At 41.1% G+C, this 19,944-nt stretch overlaps 1 protein-coding gene across 1 annotated transcript; it reads right to left on the bottom strand.

Moving 5' to 3' along the window:
* Nucleotides 1–768: 768 nt before the first annotated feature.
* LOC135586483 (homeobox-leucine zipper protein ROC5-like) lies at nt 769–6,654 on the bottom strand. Its single transcript, XM_065166712.1, has 10 exons — nt 6,082–6,654; nt 5,611–5,961; nt 5,298–5,509; nt 5,083–5,200; nt 4,294–4,998; nt 3,918–4,019; nt 3,609–3,824; nt 2,366–2,540; nt 1,919–2,286; nt 769–1,522 (listed from the first exon to the last, which is right to left on the bottom strand). Exons 2-10 carry the CDS (start codon nt 5,788–5,790, stop codon nt 1,166–1,168), a joined length of 2,433 nt encoding a protein of 810 aa, XP_065022784.1. The 5' UTR covers nt 5,791–5,961; nt 6,082–6,654; the 3' UTR covers nt 769–1,165.
* Nucleotides 6,655–19,944: the final 13,290 nt, after the last annotated feature.

Raw genomic sequence — 19,944 nt, 5'->3', positions numbered from 1 at the left:
TAAAAAAATAATTTTGATTGAAAATATCTTATGTTGAATGAAATCATGTTTTAATGATGTAATAATGTAATGAAAATATTAAAAGATTTTATATCATGCTTGATGACTTTATATTATACATGATAATTTAAAGTAATGATGATTTAAAATCATATATTTTGAAATTATGTGTTACACTTTTGATCTTGATGATTTTTATGATAAATCTTATTTTTTAAATTTTAAATATGATGCATGGTTTTGACAAATAAAAAACTTCAACATTCTTATATGAAATCAAACAACTAAAAAAATATATATTTTAAAATTTTTTTATTTTTATCTTATCGACTTTTTAATAAAATATTAATAAATTTAGTTATGTTGTTTTTAATCTTTTAAAAATGATTTTGATGATTTGAATAAGTTTTATCTAATCATAATTTTTATTTTAATTTCTCGATATTTATAACTTCATATTTTTAAGATGATATTTTTCGATTTTTTTTTTCTATTTCAGTATAAAATATAAATTTTAAACCTTCTGAAAAACCCTTACCAGATTCTGAATCATAAGGCTGCGATAAGGATGAATTCTGCCCACGACCTCGTGAAAAGAAAAAAAAAAAAGGGAAAAAAATCTACGACCAGCATTTAGTGTTACTGCACTGCCGAGCTGCCTTGCATTTAATGCAGCGTGGGAACCCCACTAGTCACGAGTACAGTTTCCTTTTTACCTTCACATGCTTCTTTTATCGACATGGTATGGCTGGTAAACACAAGAGGAAGTAAAGGAAGAGCTATTGGAGCTCATATACAGTTATATGCAGCAACTTATATGTCCGATAAAAAACTACGCTCATATGCAGCAAACAGCACTACTTGCTCCTTTCATCACCAGTTAACTATGTTGCAGATGGCAAAAACTACAAAGGCCAAACCACTACAATACTAATCATGCAGCATCTCACTGTGCTGGAGATTCAGCAAGCGCGTCGATCGGAACGAGTCAATGCCCGAACCACCACCATTGCTCCGTGTTAAGGATTATGGGCTGCTCTTAGTGCCGATAGGGTTTTAGCAGTGTTTCCATACTTCCTTACCACTTGGCAAAGGTTTTTTTACGTTGTGGTTCGTTCTTGACTCAATCCATGCATTACCTGACATCCTCTCGCCATGCTCCTCTTCAAGCTTCGCAGTGGATGGCTGCCTTGATCTTTTCCACGGTGCATGAGATAAGGTTGCTGACGGTCTCCACCGACTCCACCGTCAGCTTCGCCGTCGGCTGGCTGTTCACCAGAATCTGGAACCCGACGGTGAGCAGCGACCCTCCCGCCTTGTGGGTGACGCCTGCGCCGCTGCCGCGGCCGTCGGGGAGGATGGCGAAACCAGACGGGAGAAGGGCGACGTAGGTGGAGTCGCCGCCGCTCATAACGAGGTGCATGGCCGGCACGTCCACCGGGGCGTACACCACAACCGACCCGGACGAGTCCGTGCACGTTTCTTGCAGTATCAGCATGCTGTTGTGGTCTGCACTCACCGCCTGTTGTAACAACCCAACACATCATTTAGGAAGTGAACCAGATTTGCAACATAATGACCAAAACATACAACAAGTCCATTAACTTCAGAAAATCTATAAAATATAAGGTGAATTACGTAAACCAATAAACCACGTATAGAGCGAGAAGAAAGCTTGAACACGAGGCCAAAGACAGCAATGGATCGTCAGTAGTCACGTCAATCCATCTTTTCATGGATCTGTCATCCAGCAAGTTCCCGACCACCGACATGGCCCCACTAGTCTGACGCTACAGTAGCCAGTACCAGACTCTGATTATTTTTCCAAACCATTCACCGATCACGCAAGTAAAATGTCCAACCAGAGAAAGAAAGGCGAAAAGGAAATAGATGTGCGTGAAACGATAAATATACTGACGCTGGCACGGAGGAGGGAGACGGTGTTGCCGGTCTTTCCGTTGGCGATGTGGGCCATCTCCTCCATGGGACCGCCGTTGGAGAGGATATCCCACTGGCTCCGTAGCTGCTGGTTGCGGAGGAAGTCGAAAAGGCGCTGTGGGGCGATAGGGAGCCACACCGAGGTGGCAGCGCTCAGCACCACCCCCGGTGGCTCCCCGGGCTCGGCCACGTTCTGGCTGGTCTTGACCCTCACGTCCTCGCCGATGTTGATCCCGCCGCTGAGGTTGTTCCACTCGTGGGCTGACGACGCGCACACCCCGGCGCAGAAGTTGTCCGTCATGCGCTGCGCCAGCTTCAGCATGCTCCTCCTCCCACTCGGCGTTATTGCTGCGACCAGAGTTCAACAATCAGCCGCCATATCATCAATCCATGCCAATCGCAATTGCACATTTTTGCTGGGACTTACTGGTGGTATCGTCATGGGAGAGCGAAGAGGACATGAGCATAGCCAAGGACTGGCACCGGCGTTGGAGGGAGGCGACCCAACGATGTGCGCCGAGCGCCATGCCGGAGCGCACCAGCGGCCGGAACAGCGGGTGCACCGCGGCCTCGTCGTACTCGGCGTGCTCCACCCATGTGACCTGTGCATCACCGCGTCAGTTAGCTCATTAATGCCGGGTGTCCCTTAACGTTGACTACTGTGCCACAGCTGGACCTTGACTTAACGTATCATGTCCCTAGAACGCTGTATACCTTACGACCGTGAAACGCAGGTTGCTGTTTACCTGAGTACACTGGGCACACAGTACACTGCTAAATTGATTACACTCGAGTCAGAAGGTTAGACAAATGGAGAAAAGTTTCCGAGGATCACATGAGCATCGATATGAGAAACTGACTCGAAGAAACAACGATAGGAAAATGTTGGACCAAACTAAAGGTTATATAATTGGCCAAATGCCAAGGTGATGCTGATTATTAAATTAAATTGAGGTCTCTGTTGACATGATGCACGCTGTCAGGAGAGTGAGATCAAATAGCGTCGTCAAGAGCATATGATATCTAAAGTTATCAAGAGAGACTCGGTGTACAAGGGGTTGCACAACAGGCAAGGGAAAGAACACGGAAAGGAATAGAAAGGGTAACTTCCGTACGAGGACTTGGAAAACAAATGGAACGGTGAACAATAGCCAAGCCTTCACAGATAATGAGGGTGAGAGCAGCCTTAGCCAAATGGTTAGCGGCACATCATCCATTATTCATAAGCGGACAGTGAACAACCCAGAAGTGGTGCTCTCGAGAGTGTGGGAGAAGCATCTAAAAGTCTGAAGAAACAAACACGAGAAATTATGAACATGGAAAGACGTGTGAATATACTAATAATAAAAAAAAAAGGATCGAAGACTAACACAAATCCGTCTTTCGCTGACTGAAATATTTTTGGTAGAAGAAGTTACACTGGCACGAGACCTCGATTAGACTTAGAAGCACGAGCTTAGGCCTTGACTCGAAGAAAAAGAGACAGGGAATCACAACAGTAACACTTGAGCACGCCGAGGAACGTATTGTGTACAGAGAGACATATTATACATGTCTAGTCAAAGTTATTAACACTGATCCAAAGGTAACCCATGCGTGGTCACTGCTGATAGACTGCTAATAGGTAGAGCGGGAAGGGAGAGAGTGGAGATGAGGAAGGATTTTAATACCTTAGAATAACCATTAGGCATGTCCTGCACCAGGCAACCAGACGGCAACCGGCGGCAACTCATATTAGGAGGTGGAGCAGAAAGGTCGTCTCTAATTCCATCGATGGAGACATCTACTACCGCCCAAGCTCCCTCTGTAAGTTGCTTGCAGAACCTAAGGAAACGGACATCTCGGACAGGCACCAGTGGCGAGAGAACTTGAAGTTCTGCATGCATCTGCAGACCCAGGAAATTGTGGTGCAATTAGGAGAATAATTGTGTAGCAAACAGCTACTAGCATAAATACACATCTGAATGCCATGGACTCACATGTTGGAGCACACCATTTCTGCTACCACCCATGCCACTGGAGATCACATCAATGGTGGTCGCTCTTGCAATCACAGAAGGAAACATATCTACCCACCGAGTCTGCGCATGAATGGGTTACAAATATAGCAAACGACGTATTAGTTCACTCCAGAAAGTTGCTCGGAGGACATATGCAAGTGACGATTTCGAAGAAAATTATCTGTATAGGAGGTGAAACAGCAAGCAAAGAAACATTTCAATGCAGATCGATGCAAACGCAGTAAAAAGATTCTGATGTAAGAATATGATAAAAAGAAATTAGATTTTATTAGCATGATGCTGGAAGATGCAAGTGATCAGCTGATAAAAGCAAATGCAACAGACGAAAGCTCACGGCGTCCATGAGAGTCTCAACCAACGCCAAGCTATTGATGATCACGGCGCCGGTAGCCCTGGTGGCCTCCGACACCAACTCAACGGGCTTCGCACCGATGCAGCGAGGGAAACTTCGAAGATACTCCTCGTAGTTCAGTGTTTCCTTCCCTCCATCCAAAGTTGGAACCCAAAGAGGATCCTCCATCTGAGCCATCTTCACCAGCTCATCCATTGCTGTGAGTGCAAGTTCCAAGAACACGAATCTCTCCTGCGATCTATCCACACCGTCTAGAGTTCCCGTGCCAACGTTCCTTGCAGGAGTTGTAACGGTGCCGAATGGGCCGCTTGTTGCTCCGGCGGTGAAATCAGTGACCGGAGGCAACGTTGCCGGGGTCACCAAACCCAGGCCACCGAAAACATTGTTCCCGACTGCAAGATCCAATGTTGAATTTGACATCGGGAGAGGAAGTGGACTAGACAACGCAGATATAGGCTTGCCGAGGAACTTCCCAATGAGGGAGCAAACACGATCAAGCTCATCCTTGAGACGGGCATTCTCAATTCTCAAGTGTTGTTCTTCGAGCGACCCTTCGCCGAGCATCGCCAGCCCACCGCAGTTGCTGCAGACAGGGTTCCTCGTCGCCTCCCTGATTGACAAGTTCTCAGCGCGAAGCTTGTCGTTCTCCTGCCTTAGGATCATGTTTTCGTGGCGTTCCATTTGGGTCTGATTCAATCGACGCCCAAGCATGTAAGGAAGATATAATAATCAGAAGTAGATGAATATTTTTAGAAAAGAATGAAATGATACCTTCATCTGGGTTCGGCGGTTCTGGAACCAGAACTTGACCTGGCGAGCCTCCAAGGATAACCTCTTGCTGAGTTCCAACCTTTGCTTCTCATCAGGGTGAGGGCAATCCTTGAAGAATCTGTACATGGGGGATTAAATTGAGAGCTGTCTATTTTTTTCGGTCGTTTAATGTTCTTGCAATCAAAGGAATGGAGTGAGATGGTTGGACTCATTACGCTTCGAGTTCTTCGATTTGGTGCGGGGTGTGGCGATGGTATCGCTTCTTCTTGCGCGGGTTCTCCTGTTCTAAATTGTCCCCGGAGAGTCCTCCCAGGTTGTCGCTCCCTCCTGACCGGCTCTCGTTCTCGTCTTCCTTGTTCTGACTCCCCGAATCCAGATCCCACGCTCCACCTTTACCGGCGGCACCCGTGCCTTCCATATCCGATTGCTGGCCGGAAAACCAAAAAGGTATACTCGTTGAAACCTCTACATGAATGCAAGAAAACGGAAGAAGAAAAAGGAAGAGAAATAGTGAGTGGTAAAACTTACCAGGGTGAGGGAGAGGCCAGGGGAGTTGAACATGGGGAGAGAAGGCGAGGCGAGGAGCGGCTGTGAGATGTTGCTGATAGACATGGCGGTGGAGCTGCGGTGCACCGCATCGGCCAACCCCGTCCGAGCGCCACCGCCACCGCGGCCGGAGCCGCTGTCGAACAAACCTCCAAAACTCATTGAAAATCAATTTTATTTCCTCTCTTTCTCAATCACACCTCTTCGAACTCGCTTCGTTGCTTCAAAAACACTCTTCCTCACCAAGTGCTAGCAGATGCTAGTAGTAGATCTAATGCGTGTTCTCGCTTTTCAACCCAGATTTCCGAGTTTCCCAAGGTCTTAGAACAAGATCTCCATGCAATAAACAAAGGAGCAGAATCAAATCGACAGAACTGAATAGAGGGGAAGAGGACTCAGGGAGAACAAATACAACACAATAAAAAAATAAAAAAAGGGAGATCTGATGGATACACCAGAGGATGCAAAAGCATAGACGATCCGTTTAAGGTATGAGCAGATGCCTCAACACCCTCTCGCTGTCACCGAAGGGCAGAAAGAAAGAGAAGGAAGGCAAGAGGAACTCAAGAACCGCGTTCTGTCTTCCTCTCCCTTCCCTACCACCTAGGACGCGAACGAGGCAGTTTCCTGCTCCGAGACCTCAAAGATCGAAGCTTTAGAAGGCCGAGAGGCTGGTGCGAGTTGGTGTAAACGGGTGTGGAAGATAAAAGGAGACTTCCTACGCGTGGACATTACGAAGCCTCGCAAAACAAAGGAAAAGGAAATCTCTAGGCGGAGGAAGAGAGAGAAAGAGACGTCAGTAGAAATAGGCCTGTTGACCCTCCCGTCATCTGTCCCATAAAAAAATGAATCAAAAAGCCCCAACCTTGGGATAAAAAACGGGACCTTGGGTTTGTGGAATGAAGCAGATTTGCACCGTCTCTTTCTCGAGCCCTACGACCCTTTCCATCGTCTGCTCGAGTTAAAAGATAAAAAAAACAAGTTTTCACAGCAGAGAGATGAAACTGGTACAGGTCCTGCCGCCATCTGGTTTGTTTCCTTCGCGTGTTCCTCCGCTCCGTCACCAGGCATTCTGAGAACTCGATGGAAAGCGATAAAAGATAGAAGAAAACAAAACAGGTATCGAATTAGAGACGAAACGGTACCACGGCTCACCTCGGAGGAGGACCGGTGTGAGCACGCCCCGCGAAAAGGCAGAGAAGTGACCAACGGGCTCGTCTCGGAGAAGGAAGTCCACGCTTTCCCTGCTTCCTTCTCCTCCTGCTCAGAATACAGAAGAAGACATGGGAGACCCGGCGCAGAAGAGATGTCAGCCCTCTGATCCGCATCACAGGGCTGCAGAGGCTCTGGACGGCTGCTGTCACAGGTGTAGGACACAGGTTTTTGGAAGAAGAGAGGGCTTAAAAGTCAACACGGCGGGTGAGACGAAGGACTTGGCTGAACAGGGCGGGTTTGGTGGGAGTTAAAACTCCATCCATAGATTTTACAAAATTTTCTTAAATCTAAAAATTTTGCGTTCGATAGTTAGGACAGCCATAACATGTCATGTTCATCCCTTTTTTTTTCATCTGACGGTTAGTTTTTGTTCGAAATCTTACGCTATTTTTCTTAGAAAGGACTCACATTTTAGTTTATGTGGGCTTGGACAATTAAGTTTTTGAGTTCAAATCAATAATTAAAAGAGATAGGGTTTGGTGAAGTATGTGTGCGCGGGTGAGTGAACGCGTGCAGCATGCGGCGACGTGCAGAGAAAAGAGAAAGAATGATTAGGTTTCTGAGTTTTCTACTTGACGATCTGTGATCAAACGTTGTCAGTTTCGACTCAAATTTTAAGTGGAGAATCCTTGCAGCAAACTCTACAATCCTAACGGTGTTGATCTGTAATTTACCCTCTCTAAGATACTTTCCTGTGATATCCACTTTATGAGATCTAGAATTCTCTTTTAAGAAGATCCATCGATGATATGCTAAAGCCAAGATCTATGTTCTTGATGTTATTATGATCCTCTATTTATTCTAGAGAAGACTTACTGTAAACCTGTTATCATTATTATTGATAGTGGAAGTTTGAGGTGGATTACGGTCCCGTGGTTTTTCCCACATTGGGTTTTCCACATTAAAAGATTTGGTCTCATTGTGTGATTGATTATTTGCTATATTGTTTATGCTATGCTGGTTGATATTTACATTTGGATATCAAGTTGGTATTTTGATGAGGAACCTATTTTGATACACAAAGAGAGAAAAGAATATTCCGCTTTAACAGGTTTTTCCCAACAAGTGGTATCAGAGCAACAGGTTGTTTAGTGCTAGTTTTCTTGTGTGATTGAAATAGAGCAATCAAATGGTATGATTAAATTGAACTCATCAAATTATTCCACTTGGAGGTGTCTGATGGAAGATTTGCTCTATTGTAAAGATTTGTATAAGCCTATCAAGGTTAAAGATAAACCGTCTACTATGGACGATGAAGAATGGGAAGTTCAACATCGAAAATCTATTCTACATAAGAATAAGAATGAGTAGGTTAAAGCCATGCAAGAAGAGATGAGATCCTTGCTTGAGAACCACACCTATGACTTGATAAAGTTGCCAAAAGAGAAGAAAGCTCTCAAGAACAAGTGGGTTTATAAATTGAAGACCGAAAACAATAGCTCACAATAAAGATACAAGGCACGACTAGTTGTGAAAGGATTCAGTCAGAAGAAAGGTATTGACTTTGAAGAAATATTTTCTCCAGTTGTGAAAATGTCCTCTATCCGAGTTGTTCTTGGTTTGGCTACCTGCTTGAATTTAGAAGTTGAGCAACTTGATGTAAAAACAGCATTTCTTCAAGGTGACTTAGAAGAAGAAATTTATATGGAGCAACCAGAATGTTTCAAAGTCAAGGGAAAAGAAAATATGGTTTGTAAGCTTAAGAAAAGCTTATATGGACTCAAATAGGCACCTAGACAGTGGTACAAGAAGTTTGATTCCTTTATGATGAGCCAAGGGTATGATAGAACCATATCTGATCATTGTGTGTTTATGAATAAATTTTCAGATGATGATTTTATTATTTTACTGCTATATGTTGATGATATGCTGATTGTTGGCCATGATATTAAAAAAATTGGAAAGCTTAAAAGAGAGCTAAGTAAGTCTTTTGCCATGAAAGACTTGGGATCAGTGAAACAAATACTTGGCATGAAGATTCTTCGTGATAGGAAGAAAAGGAAGATTTGGCTATCTCAAGAGACTTACATTGAAAAGGTTCTTGAAAGATTCAACATGAGTAAAGCCAAAGCAGTTTGTTCCCCACTTGCAGGTCATTTCAAGCTTAATTCGAAACAATGTCCTATAAGTGAGAAAGAAAAAGAAGAAATATCCAGAGTGCCTTACTCATCTGCAGTAGGCAGTTTGATATATGCTATGGTTTGTACTAGGTCAGATATAGTTCATGTAGTTGGAGTTGTATGTCGATTTCTCTCTAATCCTAGAAAGGAACATTGGGCAGTAGTGAAATGAATATTAAGATATCTAAAAGGTACTTCCAGGTTGTGTTTATGTTTTGGCAGTGATGAACCTGTGTTAGAAGGCTACACAGATGCAGACATGGCAGGTGATACTGATTCTAGGAAGTCCACTTCGGGATTCTTGATGACATTTGCAGGAGAAGCAGTCTCTTGGCAGTCTAAGTTACAGAAGTGTGTTACTCTATCAACCACAGAAGCAGAATACATAGTAGTTACTGAAGCCTGTAAGGAAACTTTATGGATGAAAAAAGTTTCTACAGGAATTGGGCTTGAAACAGGAAGTATATACTGTTTACTGTGATAGTCAGAGCGCCATTCACCTCTCCAAGAATTCAAGATATCATTCTAGATCCAAGCATATTGATGTGAGATATCACTGGATTCGTGATGTGCTTGAGATGAAAGAATTACAATTGGAAAAAATACATACCAACGATAATGGTTCAGATATGTTGACAAAGTATTTGCCTAAGGAGAAGCTTGAAGCATGTAGGTGAAGAGCGGGCTTGGTACTGTTGAATCTCATATTTTGATGATGAAACTAATTGATAATTATGTTTATGTTTAACTGCATTTTGAGTGATACAGGTCTACTCGATCAGGATTAGACAGTTAAAGCAGGAGGAATTGACGTTGTGCCGGAGGAGATCATGTCAAGGTATTGGACGGCAGAAGGCTTCGGACGTCGGGCGTCGGGCCAAGGAGAGTGGAATTGTGCCAAGGATATTGGGGTTGCGGAGGTCAACCGCCGATTGGGCAACAAGCCGCAAGAGAGGACGATGCACCGAAGAATCGGACGAAGCGCCAACCAATGACGTGCCGGGCAACAGAATGTCAATTCGCGTTGTAATAATTGTCTAGATCGGAGTTGAGTTTTGGTTTGTGTGTGCAGGATTAACTACGATAACGATGAAGACATAAAGCGAAACAAAGTGTTGGAGTCAAGCGCGAAGGATTTGTTGCGAGTTCGAGAGTTCGACGGAAGTCCGAAGGTTCGTCGGGAATGCTGTCGGAACTATCCGAGAATGAGTAGGGAGCTTGCCGAAGGGTTTTTCGGAAGCTCGCTGGAAGGTTCATTGGAAGTTCGCGGAGCTCACCGAGAAAGATCGGAGCTTGCCGAAGAAGCTCGTTGGAACTCGCCAAGATCAAATCGTGAAGTCTAGGAGCTTGCCGGGAGTCCGCAGAATGATTTTCGAGAGTTTATCGGAAGACCGTCGGAAGTTCGCCGGAAGAAGTCTTGACTTACGAACTTTGTAATAGCTTAGAAAATGTCTTTAAATTCATAGTTAGCACATTAATTAGGGTTAGGATTAGGTGTTAATCCTATAACCCAAGTAGGGGCCAATTGGGCCCGAGTTCGGACTGGTTTGGGCCAAATTTGGAGCCCAACCAGTGAGCTGATTTGGCCTAGGCGGTGGCACCGCCTAGGCTAGGCGGTGGCACCGCCCAGCACCCAAGAGCTGGGTGGTGACACCTCCTTGGCTAGGCGATTGCACCGTCCAGCACTCGAGCGCTGGGCGATGGCACCGCTTGGCTGTGCGGTGGCACCTCCAGCATTCGGGAACCCAAAGAGAATTCAAATTTTGGAGCCCAAAATTTGAATCCTCTTGAGGCTTATAAATACCCCTCAAATCTCAGCAGAACAACTTTGAGCAGCAAGTAATTGAGAGAAAAGTCTTAGAAGAGTCTTTGCCTTTCTTGTTTTCAATTTGCTAGAGTTCTCCTCATTCTTTCTTGCTGAAAATTTGTAAGAGGTTGAACTGCTTGTAAAAGGTTGTAAGAGGGGTATTTGCCCTTCCATTTCAAGAGATTTGCTAGTGGAAGGTGGGAGCCTCATCGAAGAGGGGCCTCGCAAGTGGATGTAGGTCATTTGACCGAACCACTCTAAAATCGACGTAATCTCTGGTTTGCATTTCATTATTGCTATTTACATTACTGCAAACCTTCTTACATGCTTTAGTTCCTTATTACCTTTGCTGCACAACTTTAAGAATACGCTTTCAAGTTTAGCTTTTCAAGTTCCATTCTTATTGTACGAAAGATTTGTCGAAACCGAAGTTTTAATCCGCTGCACTAATTCACCCCCCCCCCCTCTTAGTGCCGCTCCGATCCTAACAATTGGTATCAGAGCCACGTTTTTCTACCTTAGTTTAACACCCAAATAGAAATGGCTCTTTACGGCTTTCAAGAGGGTCACTCTCTCATTTGTCCTCCCTTTTTCAATGGGACGGATTACACTTATTGGAAAACTCGAATGAGAGTTTTCTTACTTTCTTTGGATTTGAATTTATGGCACATAGTCGAAAATGGATTTAAAATGTCTTCTCTTCCAATGAACCAATGGAATGATTTGGAGAAGAAGATGTTTTCTTTAAACGCAAAGGCTATGAATGCCTTATTTTGCGCTTTGGACAAAAATGAGTTCAATCGGGTTTCTTTATGCGAAACGGCTTTCGACATATGGCACACTCTTGAAATCACACACGAAGGCACTTCTAGAGTTAAAGATTCGAAAATCAACATTTTAATGCATGATTTTGAGCTTTTTCAAATGAAGCCGAGCGAAACCATTGTTGACATGTACACCCGTTTCACGGATGTCGTCAATGGTTTACAAGCTCTTGGCAAATGTTTCTCGAATTTTGAACTTGTTAGTAAAGTTTTACGATCACTTTCTAAAGCTTGGGAATCAAAAGTAACGACAATACAAGAAATAAAAGATTTAAATATTTTTCCACTTGAAGAACTTATCGGCTCATTGATGACATATGAAATGGTGCGCAATGCACATGATGAACACAATGAACACTTGGACCACCTTCCAAAGATCAGGAAGGATTTGGAACTCCGGACAAATAAATACCACTTGAGCGATGACTCAAGTGATGAGGACAATGATGAACTTGAACTTCGAACACTAACTCTTAATAAGTTCATTAAACAAAAATCTAAAATAAACAATGAACTTGAACGGAGGAAGAGGCCAAAGAAGAGGAAGGCAACCAAGGATGAATCAAGAACTTCCAAAGGTGAAACGACGAGGGCTTTGACGAGCTTCAACTACAAGGTAAGTAACTCAACTCTCTTGAATTATTTTGAAATTACTTAAAGTTTTTAATGAGTTCTTAATTTAGATAGTGGGAATAGGAAATAAAAAAAAATTGTTTTTCAAAAATTATATCATGTTTTTCTTTTTAGCATCTTTGAAAAAATTAAAAATTTGATCATGAAAAGTATATTGCTAAGGTTTCATACATGTTATGTTTTGAAATGTTGAATGATGTATGCAACATTATGGATGATAGTTATATATAATGCTTAGGATTAATTCATGCATGTGTATTTTGATGATTTTATGTCATGCATGAGTTTTTGAAGTGAATATTGATTTGATACTCTCATTTTGGATTAACATGTTTTTGGTTTAATCATTTTTATGATGAATTAAGATGACATTCTCATGACATATTAAGATGACAAAGTGTATGTACATCTATGTATGAATTTCTTGATAGTCTTTTGATGATAGATGTGATATCATGATGTTTTATTTTTTATGTGTTTGGTCTTGACGGTTTTATGACGAAACTTTTGTTTTGATTTTAAATGATGATACATGTTTTCACAAAAAGATTTGAACACCCTCACATGAAATCAATTATATGAAATGGAAATAAATTTTATATCCTATTGAGATTAATGAATTTAGTTTACCAATCTTGTGAATCTCATGAAAATAAACATGATGAATATTTTAAAAATAAATGAGTGTATCATGTATTTGGTCTTAATGATTTCTCTTAAACATATTTTTTTGAAATCATACTTGATGATGAATATCAAGATATTAAAAAGGATGTTATCATGGAATCATACTTGATGATTTGTTCTATGAAATTTACCTTTCCGTCTTAAATATTGACACTTGTTTTATTAAAGGTAAAGGAATACTTATAAGAAGCAAATCACATGAATAGAAATTTATAAAAACGAAATACGATCCTCTATCTTATCGATTTTTCAATAAATCTATGCTTGTCATGTATGAATTTATTGAATATGATTTTGAGGATGATTTCGGATTTCACAAATGCTTGATTCATACTTATGACATGAGACACATTTTAAATATGAATCATGTTCAATGCTTCAATCATATTATATCTCCCTTAATTCATTTTGTTCTCCTAGATTTATTTACGAAAGAGGAGAATCTTCCAAAAATAAAATGATGCAAATGAATCACTTATCGATATGTCTTTTTGAAATATCTTTTTAATGTGATGTTGATAATTTGAGATGCCTATTGGAATTCATGACATAAGATAATTGAATCCTTGACTTACTCTAGCTTGAAAATAGATGTTTAAAATCTTGCTTGATTAGCTGTTTTATAAGATTTTGCCTTTATGTCTTGAACTTTCATGCTTATCTTGATTTGGCATATAATGACTAAGGCATACTTAGATGAAAAAGAATCACTTCAAAAATGCTTTTCTCATCGGATCAAGATTAATGATTTCATGATATTTTATGAATCTCGAAATTGATTTTGATGACTTGATTATGAGTTTCAAGTTACTGATTTGATTTGAATAAGTTTTATTTAAATCATAATCTTGATCTTGTAAAATTGGAATCACAAATAATATCTTTTGGTATTCATGAATTGATACTCACAATATGAAAGTATTGGTATTCATGACTTGAATTTAATTGAAACATTGCATGCTTAAATTAATCATTCTCCTATGTTTCAAAAATTCCTTAAAAGCCTTATGAGATGATTGAACATTAATTTGCTTTATGATGAATCACGAATCATGACTTGATCTATGATATTGATATATTTTAATCATGATCCTTGGTTGTATAATCCTTTTGCTCTATTAAAAGGATTTATTGAATGAATCATGTCCTTCTTGAATTTTCTTAATATCATGACATGATTTTGTAAGTTGGCTTGTATAATGATAATCTTTTGGCCATCGATTTCTCCCTTCTTTTCGGTAATGACAAAGGGGGAGAAATATATGAATTGATACTATGAGTGTCATATTTGAATGATAAATATATGAATTAATAAGTGCCATATTTAAATTTGAATTATGTTGAGATATCAAAAGAAGCTTGCATCGAAATATATGGAAAATTGATAATCGAAATGCTATGATTGCCATATGCCATGTTTGCATCATATTAAGATATCAAGAACTAGCATTGTAATTTTACTTGCTGATATCTTGTCATATGATGAAATGCTACGAATTGTTGCTAAAATGATGCATGCAACACTTATGCTTTTTATGTGATGTATTGCATATGATGTGTATCATGAATGCTTTAAATGATGAATGTTTGGTATCATGATCAACATGTTGATAAATGCTTGAAAATTTTAATGTTTGAGTATCATGTATGATATGCTTATTAATGATGATTGATTTATTTTTCGGTATCGTGCATGAAAAATAAGGTTATTGAAATTGTGTATGTTTTAATTTGAATATATAATGATGCACAAATAAGAATGATACTTACCTTTGTCATAATATGAAAATTGATATAAGGGTCTTCCCTTCTTTTTGACAATGACAAAGGGGAGAAAGAATTTCTAGCGTGGACATCATGAAAAGAGGCAAACTAACTAGCTTGCACAATTCAAGATGAAAGCAAAAATTGCACTTCTCAAAACAGAAGATGCAAATGTAATATTTGCCAAATTGTTTGCTTGTCTCATGTAAAACATTATCTCTTGCTAGTTTGACATTTTTGCTAGCTTGTATGTTGCAAAACTTGATCACTTTTTCAAACATTTTACTAGCTTGCATGCTCTAAAACTATTGTAAAATTTGCTAGCTTGTATGTTGTAGAAATTACTATCATACTACCTTGCATATCTATGATGATAGCAAAATTGCATAATGATAAAACTAGGAGATTATGTTAATTATGCAATGTTGGTATCCAATGTTGAACTTGGATATTTCAAAAACTTGCAACTTGCACATTGCAATAGGAAGCAAGAGTCATGGGCCTACATAAGAAAGCTATTTTGCATTTGCTTTCGAAATTTTTACTAGCTTGTATGTTGCAAAACTTGCTCACTTTTTCAAAAACTTTGCTAGCTCAAACATTGCAAAGGAAGCAAAAATTTGCTAGCTTGAAACTTGCTAGCATGTAGTCTAAAGAGAAGCAATTAGTTGTTATATCAAGAAATGCAAACATGCTAAACTTACACATCTTTAATTGCTAGATTACATGATGATAAAATTTGATACTATGTTTTTCATGTAATGTATGAAACTTTTTTTCTCTAAACACATAAGAGTAGGAACTTCTCCTTTTTATTGATGACAAAGGGGGAGAAGTATATTGATGACTTCATGCATTAAATTGAATATTTTAAATATTTGCATGATGGTTTAAATGGTTATCAGAACTAGTGATGAATGTTACTTGGATTTGGGATAATCCAAGTGTTCAATTAATGGCATATTGATAGGGGGAGTTTGGTTAAACTCCGGGGAGTTAAAGTTAACTCCGTTAGTCATCAATTAGTTATCATCATCAAAAAGGGGGAGATTGTTGAATCTCATATTTTGATGATGAAACTAATTGATAATTATGTTTATGTTTAACTGCATTTTGAGTGATGCAGGTCTACTCGATCAGGATTAGACAGTTAACGCAGGAGGAATTGACGTTGTGCCGGAGGAGATCACGTCAGGGTATTGGATGACAGAAGGCTTCGGACGTCGGGCGTCGGGCCAAGGAGAGTGGAATTGTGCCAAGGATATTGGGGTTGCGGAGGTCAACCGCCGATTGGGCAACAAGCCGCAAGAGAGGACGATGCACCGAAGAATTGGACGAAGCGCCAACCAATGACGTGCCGGGCAACAGAATGTCAATTCGCATTGTAATAATTGTCTAGATCGGAGTTGAGTTTTGGTTTGTGTGTGCAGGATTAACTACGATAACGATGAAGACATAAAGCGAAACAAAGTGCTGGAGTCAAGCACGAAGGATTTGTTGCGAGTTCGAGAGTTCGACGGAAGTCCGAAGGTTCGTCGGGAATGCTATCGGAACTAGCCGAGAATGAGTAGGGAGCTTGCCGAAGGGTTTTTCGGAAGCTCGCCGGAAGGTTTGTTGGAAGTTCGCGGAGCTCACCGAGAAAGATCGGAGCTTGCCGAAGAAGCTCGTTGGAACTCGCCAAGATCAAATCGTGAAGTCTAGGAGCTTGCCGGGAGTCCGCAGAATGATTTTCGAGAGTTTATCGGAAGACCGTCGGAAGTTCGCCGGAAGCTCGCCGGAAGAAGTCTTGACTTACGGACTTTGTAATAGCTTAGAAAATGTCTTTAAATTTATAGTTAGCACATTAATTAGGGTTAGGATTAGGTGTTAATCCTATAACCCAAGTAGGGGCCAATTGGGCCCGAGTTCGGACTGGTTTGGGCCAAATTTGGAGCCCAACCAGTGAGCTGATTTGGCTTAGGCGGTGGCACCGCCCAGCACCCGAGAGCTGGGCGGTGACACCTCCTTGGCTGGGCGGTTGCATCGTCCAGCACCCGAGCGCTGGGCGGTGGCATCGCTTGGCTGGGCGGTGGCACCTCCAGCATTCGGGAACCCAAAGAGAATTCAAATTTTGGAGCCCAAAATTTGAATCCTCTTGAGGCTTATAAATACCCCTCAAATCTCAGCTGAGAGAACAACTTTTGAGCAGCAAGTAATTGAGAGAAAAGTCTTAGAAGAGTCTTTGCCTTTCTTGTTTTCAATTTGCTAGAGTTCTCCTCATTCTTTCTTGCTGAAAATTTGTAAGAGGTTGAACTGCTTGTAAAAGGTTGTAAGAGGGGTATTTGCCCTTCCATTTCAAGAGATTTGCTAGTGAAAGGTGGGAGCCTCATCGAAGAGGGGCCTCGCAAGTGGATGTAGGTCATTTGACTGAACCACTCTAAAATCGACGTAATCTCTGGTTTGCATTTCATTATTGCTATTTACATTACTGCAAACCTTCTTACATGCTTTAATTCCTTATTACCTTTGCTGCACAACTTTAAGAATACGCTTTCAAGTTTAGCTTTTCAAGTTCCATTCTTATCGTACGAAAGATTTGTCGAAACCGAAGTTTTAATCCGCTGCACTAATTCACCCCCCCCCTCTTAGTGCCGCTCCGATTCTAACAGGTACAGCCTACCATATGAGCTGGAGGGAGATAATTGTTGGGTCCAGCCCATATGTGGGCTTGGACAATTGGGCTTTTGGAGCCTAAATCAATAATTAAGAGAGATAGGGTTTGGTAAAGTATGTGTGCGTGGGTGAGTGAACGCGTGCAGCGTGCGGCGTGTTGAATCTCGAATTTTGATGATGAAGTCAATTGTCATTTGTTATTTAATATATATGTTGAGATAAGTGTGCATGATTAACTATGATGAAAGTGAGACATGCAGCAGGAGTTACGCCGGAGTCAAGACAATGATCACGTTGGGAGTTCGAGAGTTCGACGGAAGTTCGGACAGTCGTCGGAAGTTCTACGGGAACAAATCCGAGAAGTCCATAAGCTTGCCAAAGAAGCTCGTCAGAACTCGCCAAGTGAATCGTCGCAAGTCCAGGAGTTTGCCGGAAGTCCGTAGGAGCATCACCGAGGGTTCATCGGATGATCGACGGAAGTTCGCCGGAAGCTCGCGGGAAGAAGCGATTGACGCACCGGAGTAAGTTGTAGTAAATGTCTTAGGAAAAATCATAGTTAGCACATTGATTAAGTTGGAAATGGGAGGTGATCCCATTAACTTAATCTTGGGGCAATTGGGCCCCTGAAAAACCCAAATTGGGCCGAATGGATCAACCCATTCGGACCCTGATTTCTGCCAAGCGGTTGAACCGCCCAAGGCAGGAGGTTGCACTGCCTGGGCTCAGTCTCCGAGCGAGACTGGGAGGTGCAATCGCTCCAGCCAGGCGGTGGCACCGCTTGGGGCTCAATCTCCAAGCGAGACTGGGCGGTGCAACCTGCCCTGATAGGAGGTGGCACCGCTTGAGCTCAGTCTTCGAGCTCTACCAGGTGGTGCAACTGCCTCAGTCAGGAGGTGCAACCGCTTGAGCTCGGTCTTCAAGCTCTATTAGGAGGTGCAACCGCCCCTGACAGGAGGTAGCACCGCCCAGAGGCTTAGTCTTCGAGCTCTGCCAGTCGATGCAACCGCTCCAGTCAGGAGGTGCAACCGCCTGATCCCGGAATTCCGAGAATTGATAGTTTTGAGCTCCAAATTTGAACTGGGTTGGGGCCTATAAATACCCCACCCATTCAACACTGAAAGGGTATGAACTTATACGGAAATCTTGATCTTTTTCTGTGATTCTTAGAGCTTAAAATTATTGTAAAGGCCAAAAGTTCTTCTCCCTCTGTTCTTTCAAGTTCTGAGTTGTAAAGAGAGGAGAGAAAATTCTGTAAGGGATGTCTCCTAAGCCCGTCAAAAGGAGTGAAACTGTAAAAGGGTGGTTGGCCTTCGCTATTGAAAGAAGGCCTCTAGTTGACGTCGGTGACCTCGTCGGTGGAGGAAGCCAAAAGTGGAGTAGGTCAAGATTGACCGAACCACTCTAAATCTCGGTTTGCATTTACTTTGAGCATCTTATCTTTACTGCAAACCTCCTCAATAGCTTACTGCCTTCTTGTTTTTACAAACGTGTTTCAAAGTTCAGTGCTTTCCGAATCGGGGTTTAAAACGCAAATCAGTTTTATCGTACGAACGTCGTATTTCAGTTTGCGCTTACGTTCTGATTTCCATTATAACTGCAAACTACATTTATATCTTTGCTTTAACTGCATCTCGCCTTATCTCAAGTTAAAATGGTTTACTAATCAGCTTTTATACCGAAATCACTTTTATCATACGAACGTCGTATTTCAGTTTGCGCTTATATTCTGATTTCCTTCATATCTTTGCTACATCTCTCCTAGTCAAAAGTTGAAGTGATTTACGAATATGCTTTCTTACCAAAATCACTTCTATCGAACGAAAGCAGTTTTCGATTTTAATCGCAGAAGGTTTTCCGCTGCACTAATTCACCCTCCCCCTCTTAGTGCAATTGATCCTAACAAATTTGTTAGGATTAGGTTTCTGAGTTTTCTGCTTGACGATCTGTGGCCAAACGTTGTCAGTTTCGGCTCAAATTTTAAGTGGATAATCCTTGCAGCAAACTCTACAATTCTAACAGTGTTGATCTACAATTTACCCTCTCTAAGGTACTTTCCTGTGATATCCACTTTGTGAGACCTAGAATTCTCTTTTAAGGAGACCCATCAATGATATGCTAGAGCCAAGATCTATGTTCTTGATGTTATTCTGATCCTCTATTTATTCTAGAGAAGACTTACTGTAAATCCGTTATCATTATTATTGATAGTGGAAGTTTGAGGTGGACTACGGTCCCGTGGTTTTTCCCACATTGGGTTTTCCACGTTAAAAGATTTGGTCTCACTGTGTGATTGATTATTTGCTCTATTGTTTATGTTGTGCTGGTTGATATTTACATTTGGATATCAAGTTGTTATTTTGATGAGGAACCCATTTTGATACACAAAGAGAGAAAAGAATATTCCGCTTTAACAGGTTTTTCCCAACAATTTTATCGTTATATCCCAACCAACTAAATTGAACCAGACTAGTCGAAATATTTTTTAACAGAGATATAATATTTTTTATCATTGAAATAGTCATAGAATTTTTAAATAGAATTATATTATTTTAATTCAATAATAAACGTTATTTAAAAATATTATAATTCATCTTTTTTTTCCATGATGAAAAAA

The sequence above is a fragment of the Musa acuminata genome, chromosome BXJ3-9 (assembly GCF_036884655.1).
Source record: "Musa acuminata AAA Group cultivar baxijiao chromosome BXJ3-9, Cavendish_Baxijiao_AAA, whole genome shotgun sequence".
Lineage (NCBI taxonomy): Eukaryota > Viridiplantae > Streptophyta > Magnoliopsida > Zingiberales > Musaceae > Musa > Musa acuminata.
Note: the sequence above shows the minus strand (reverse complement) of the source record. Positions and strands in the feature narration are given on the sequence as shown.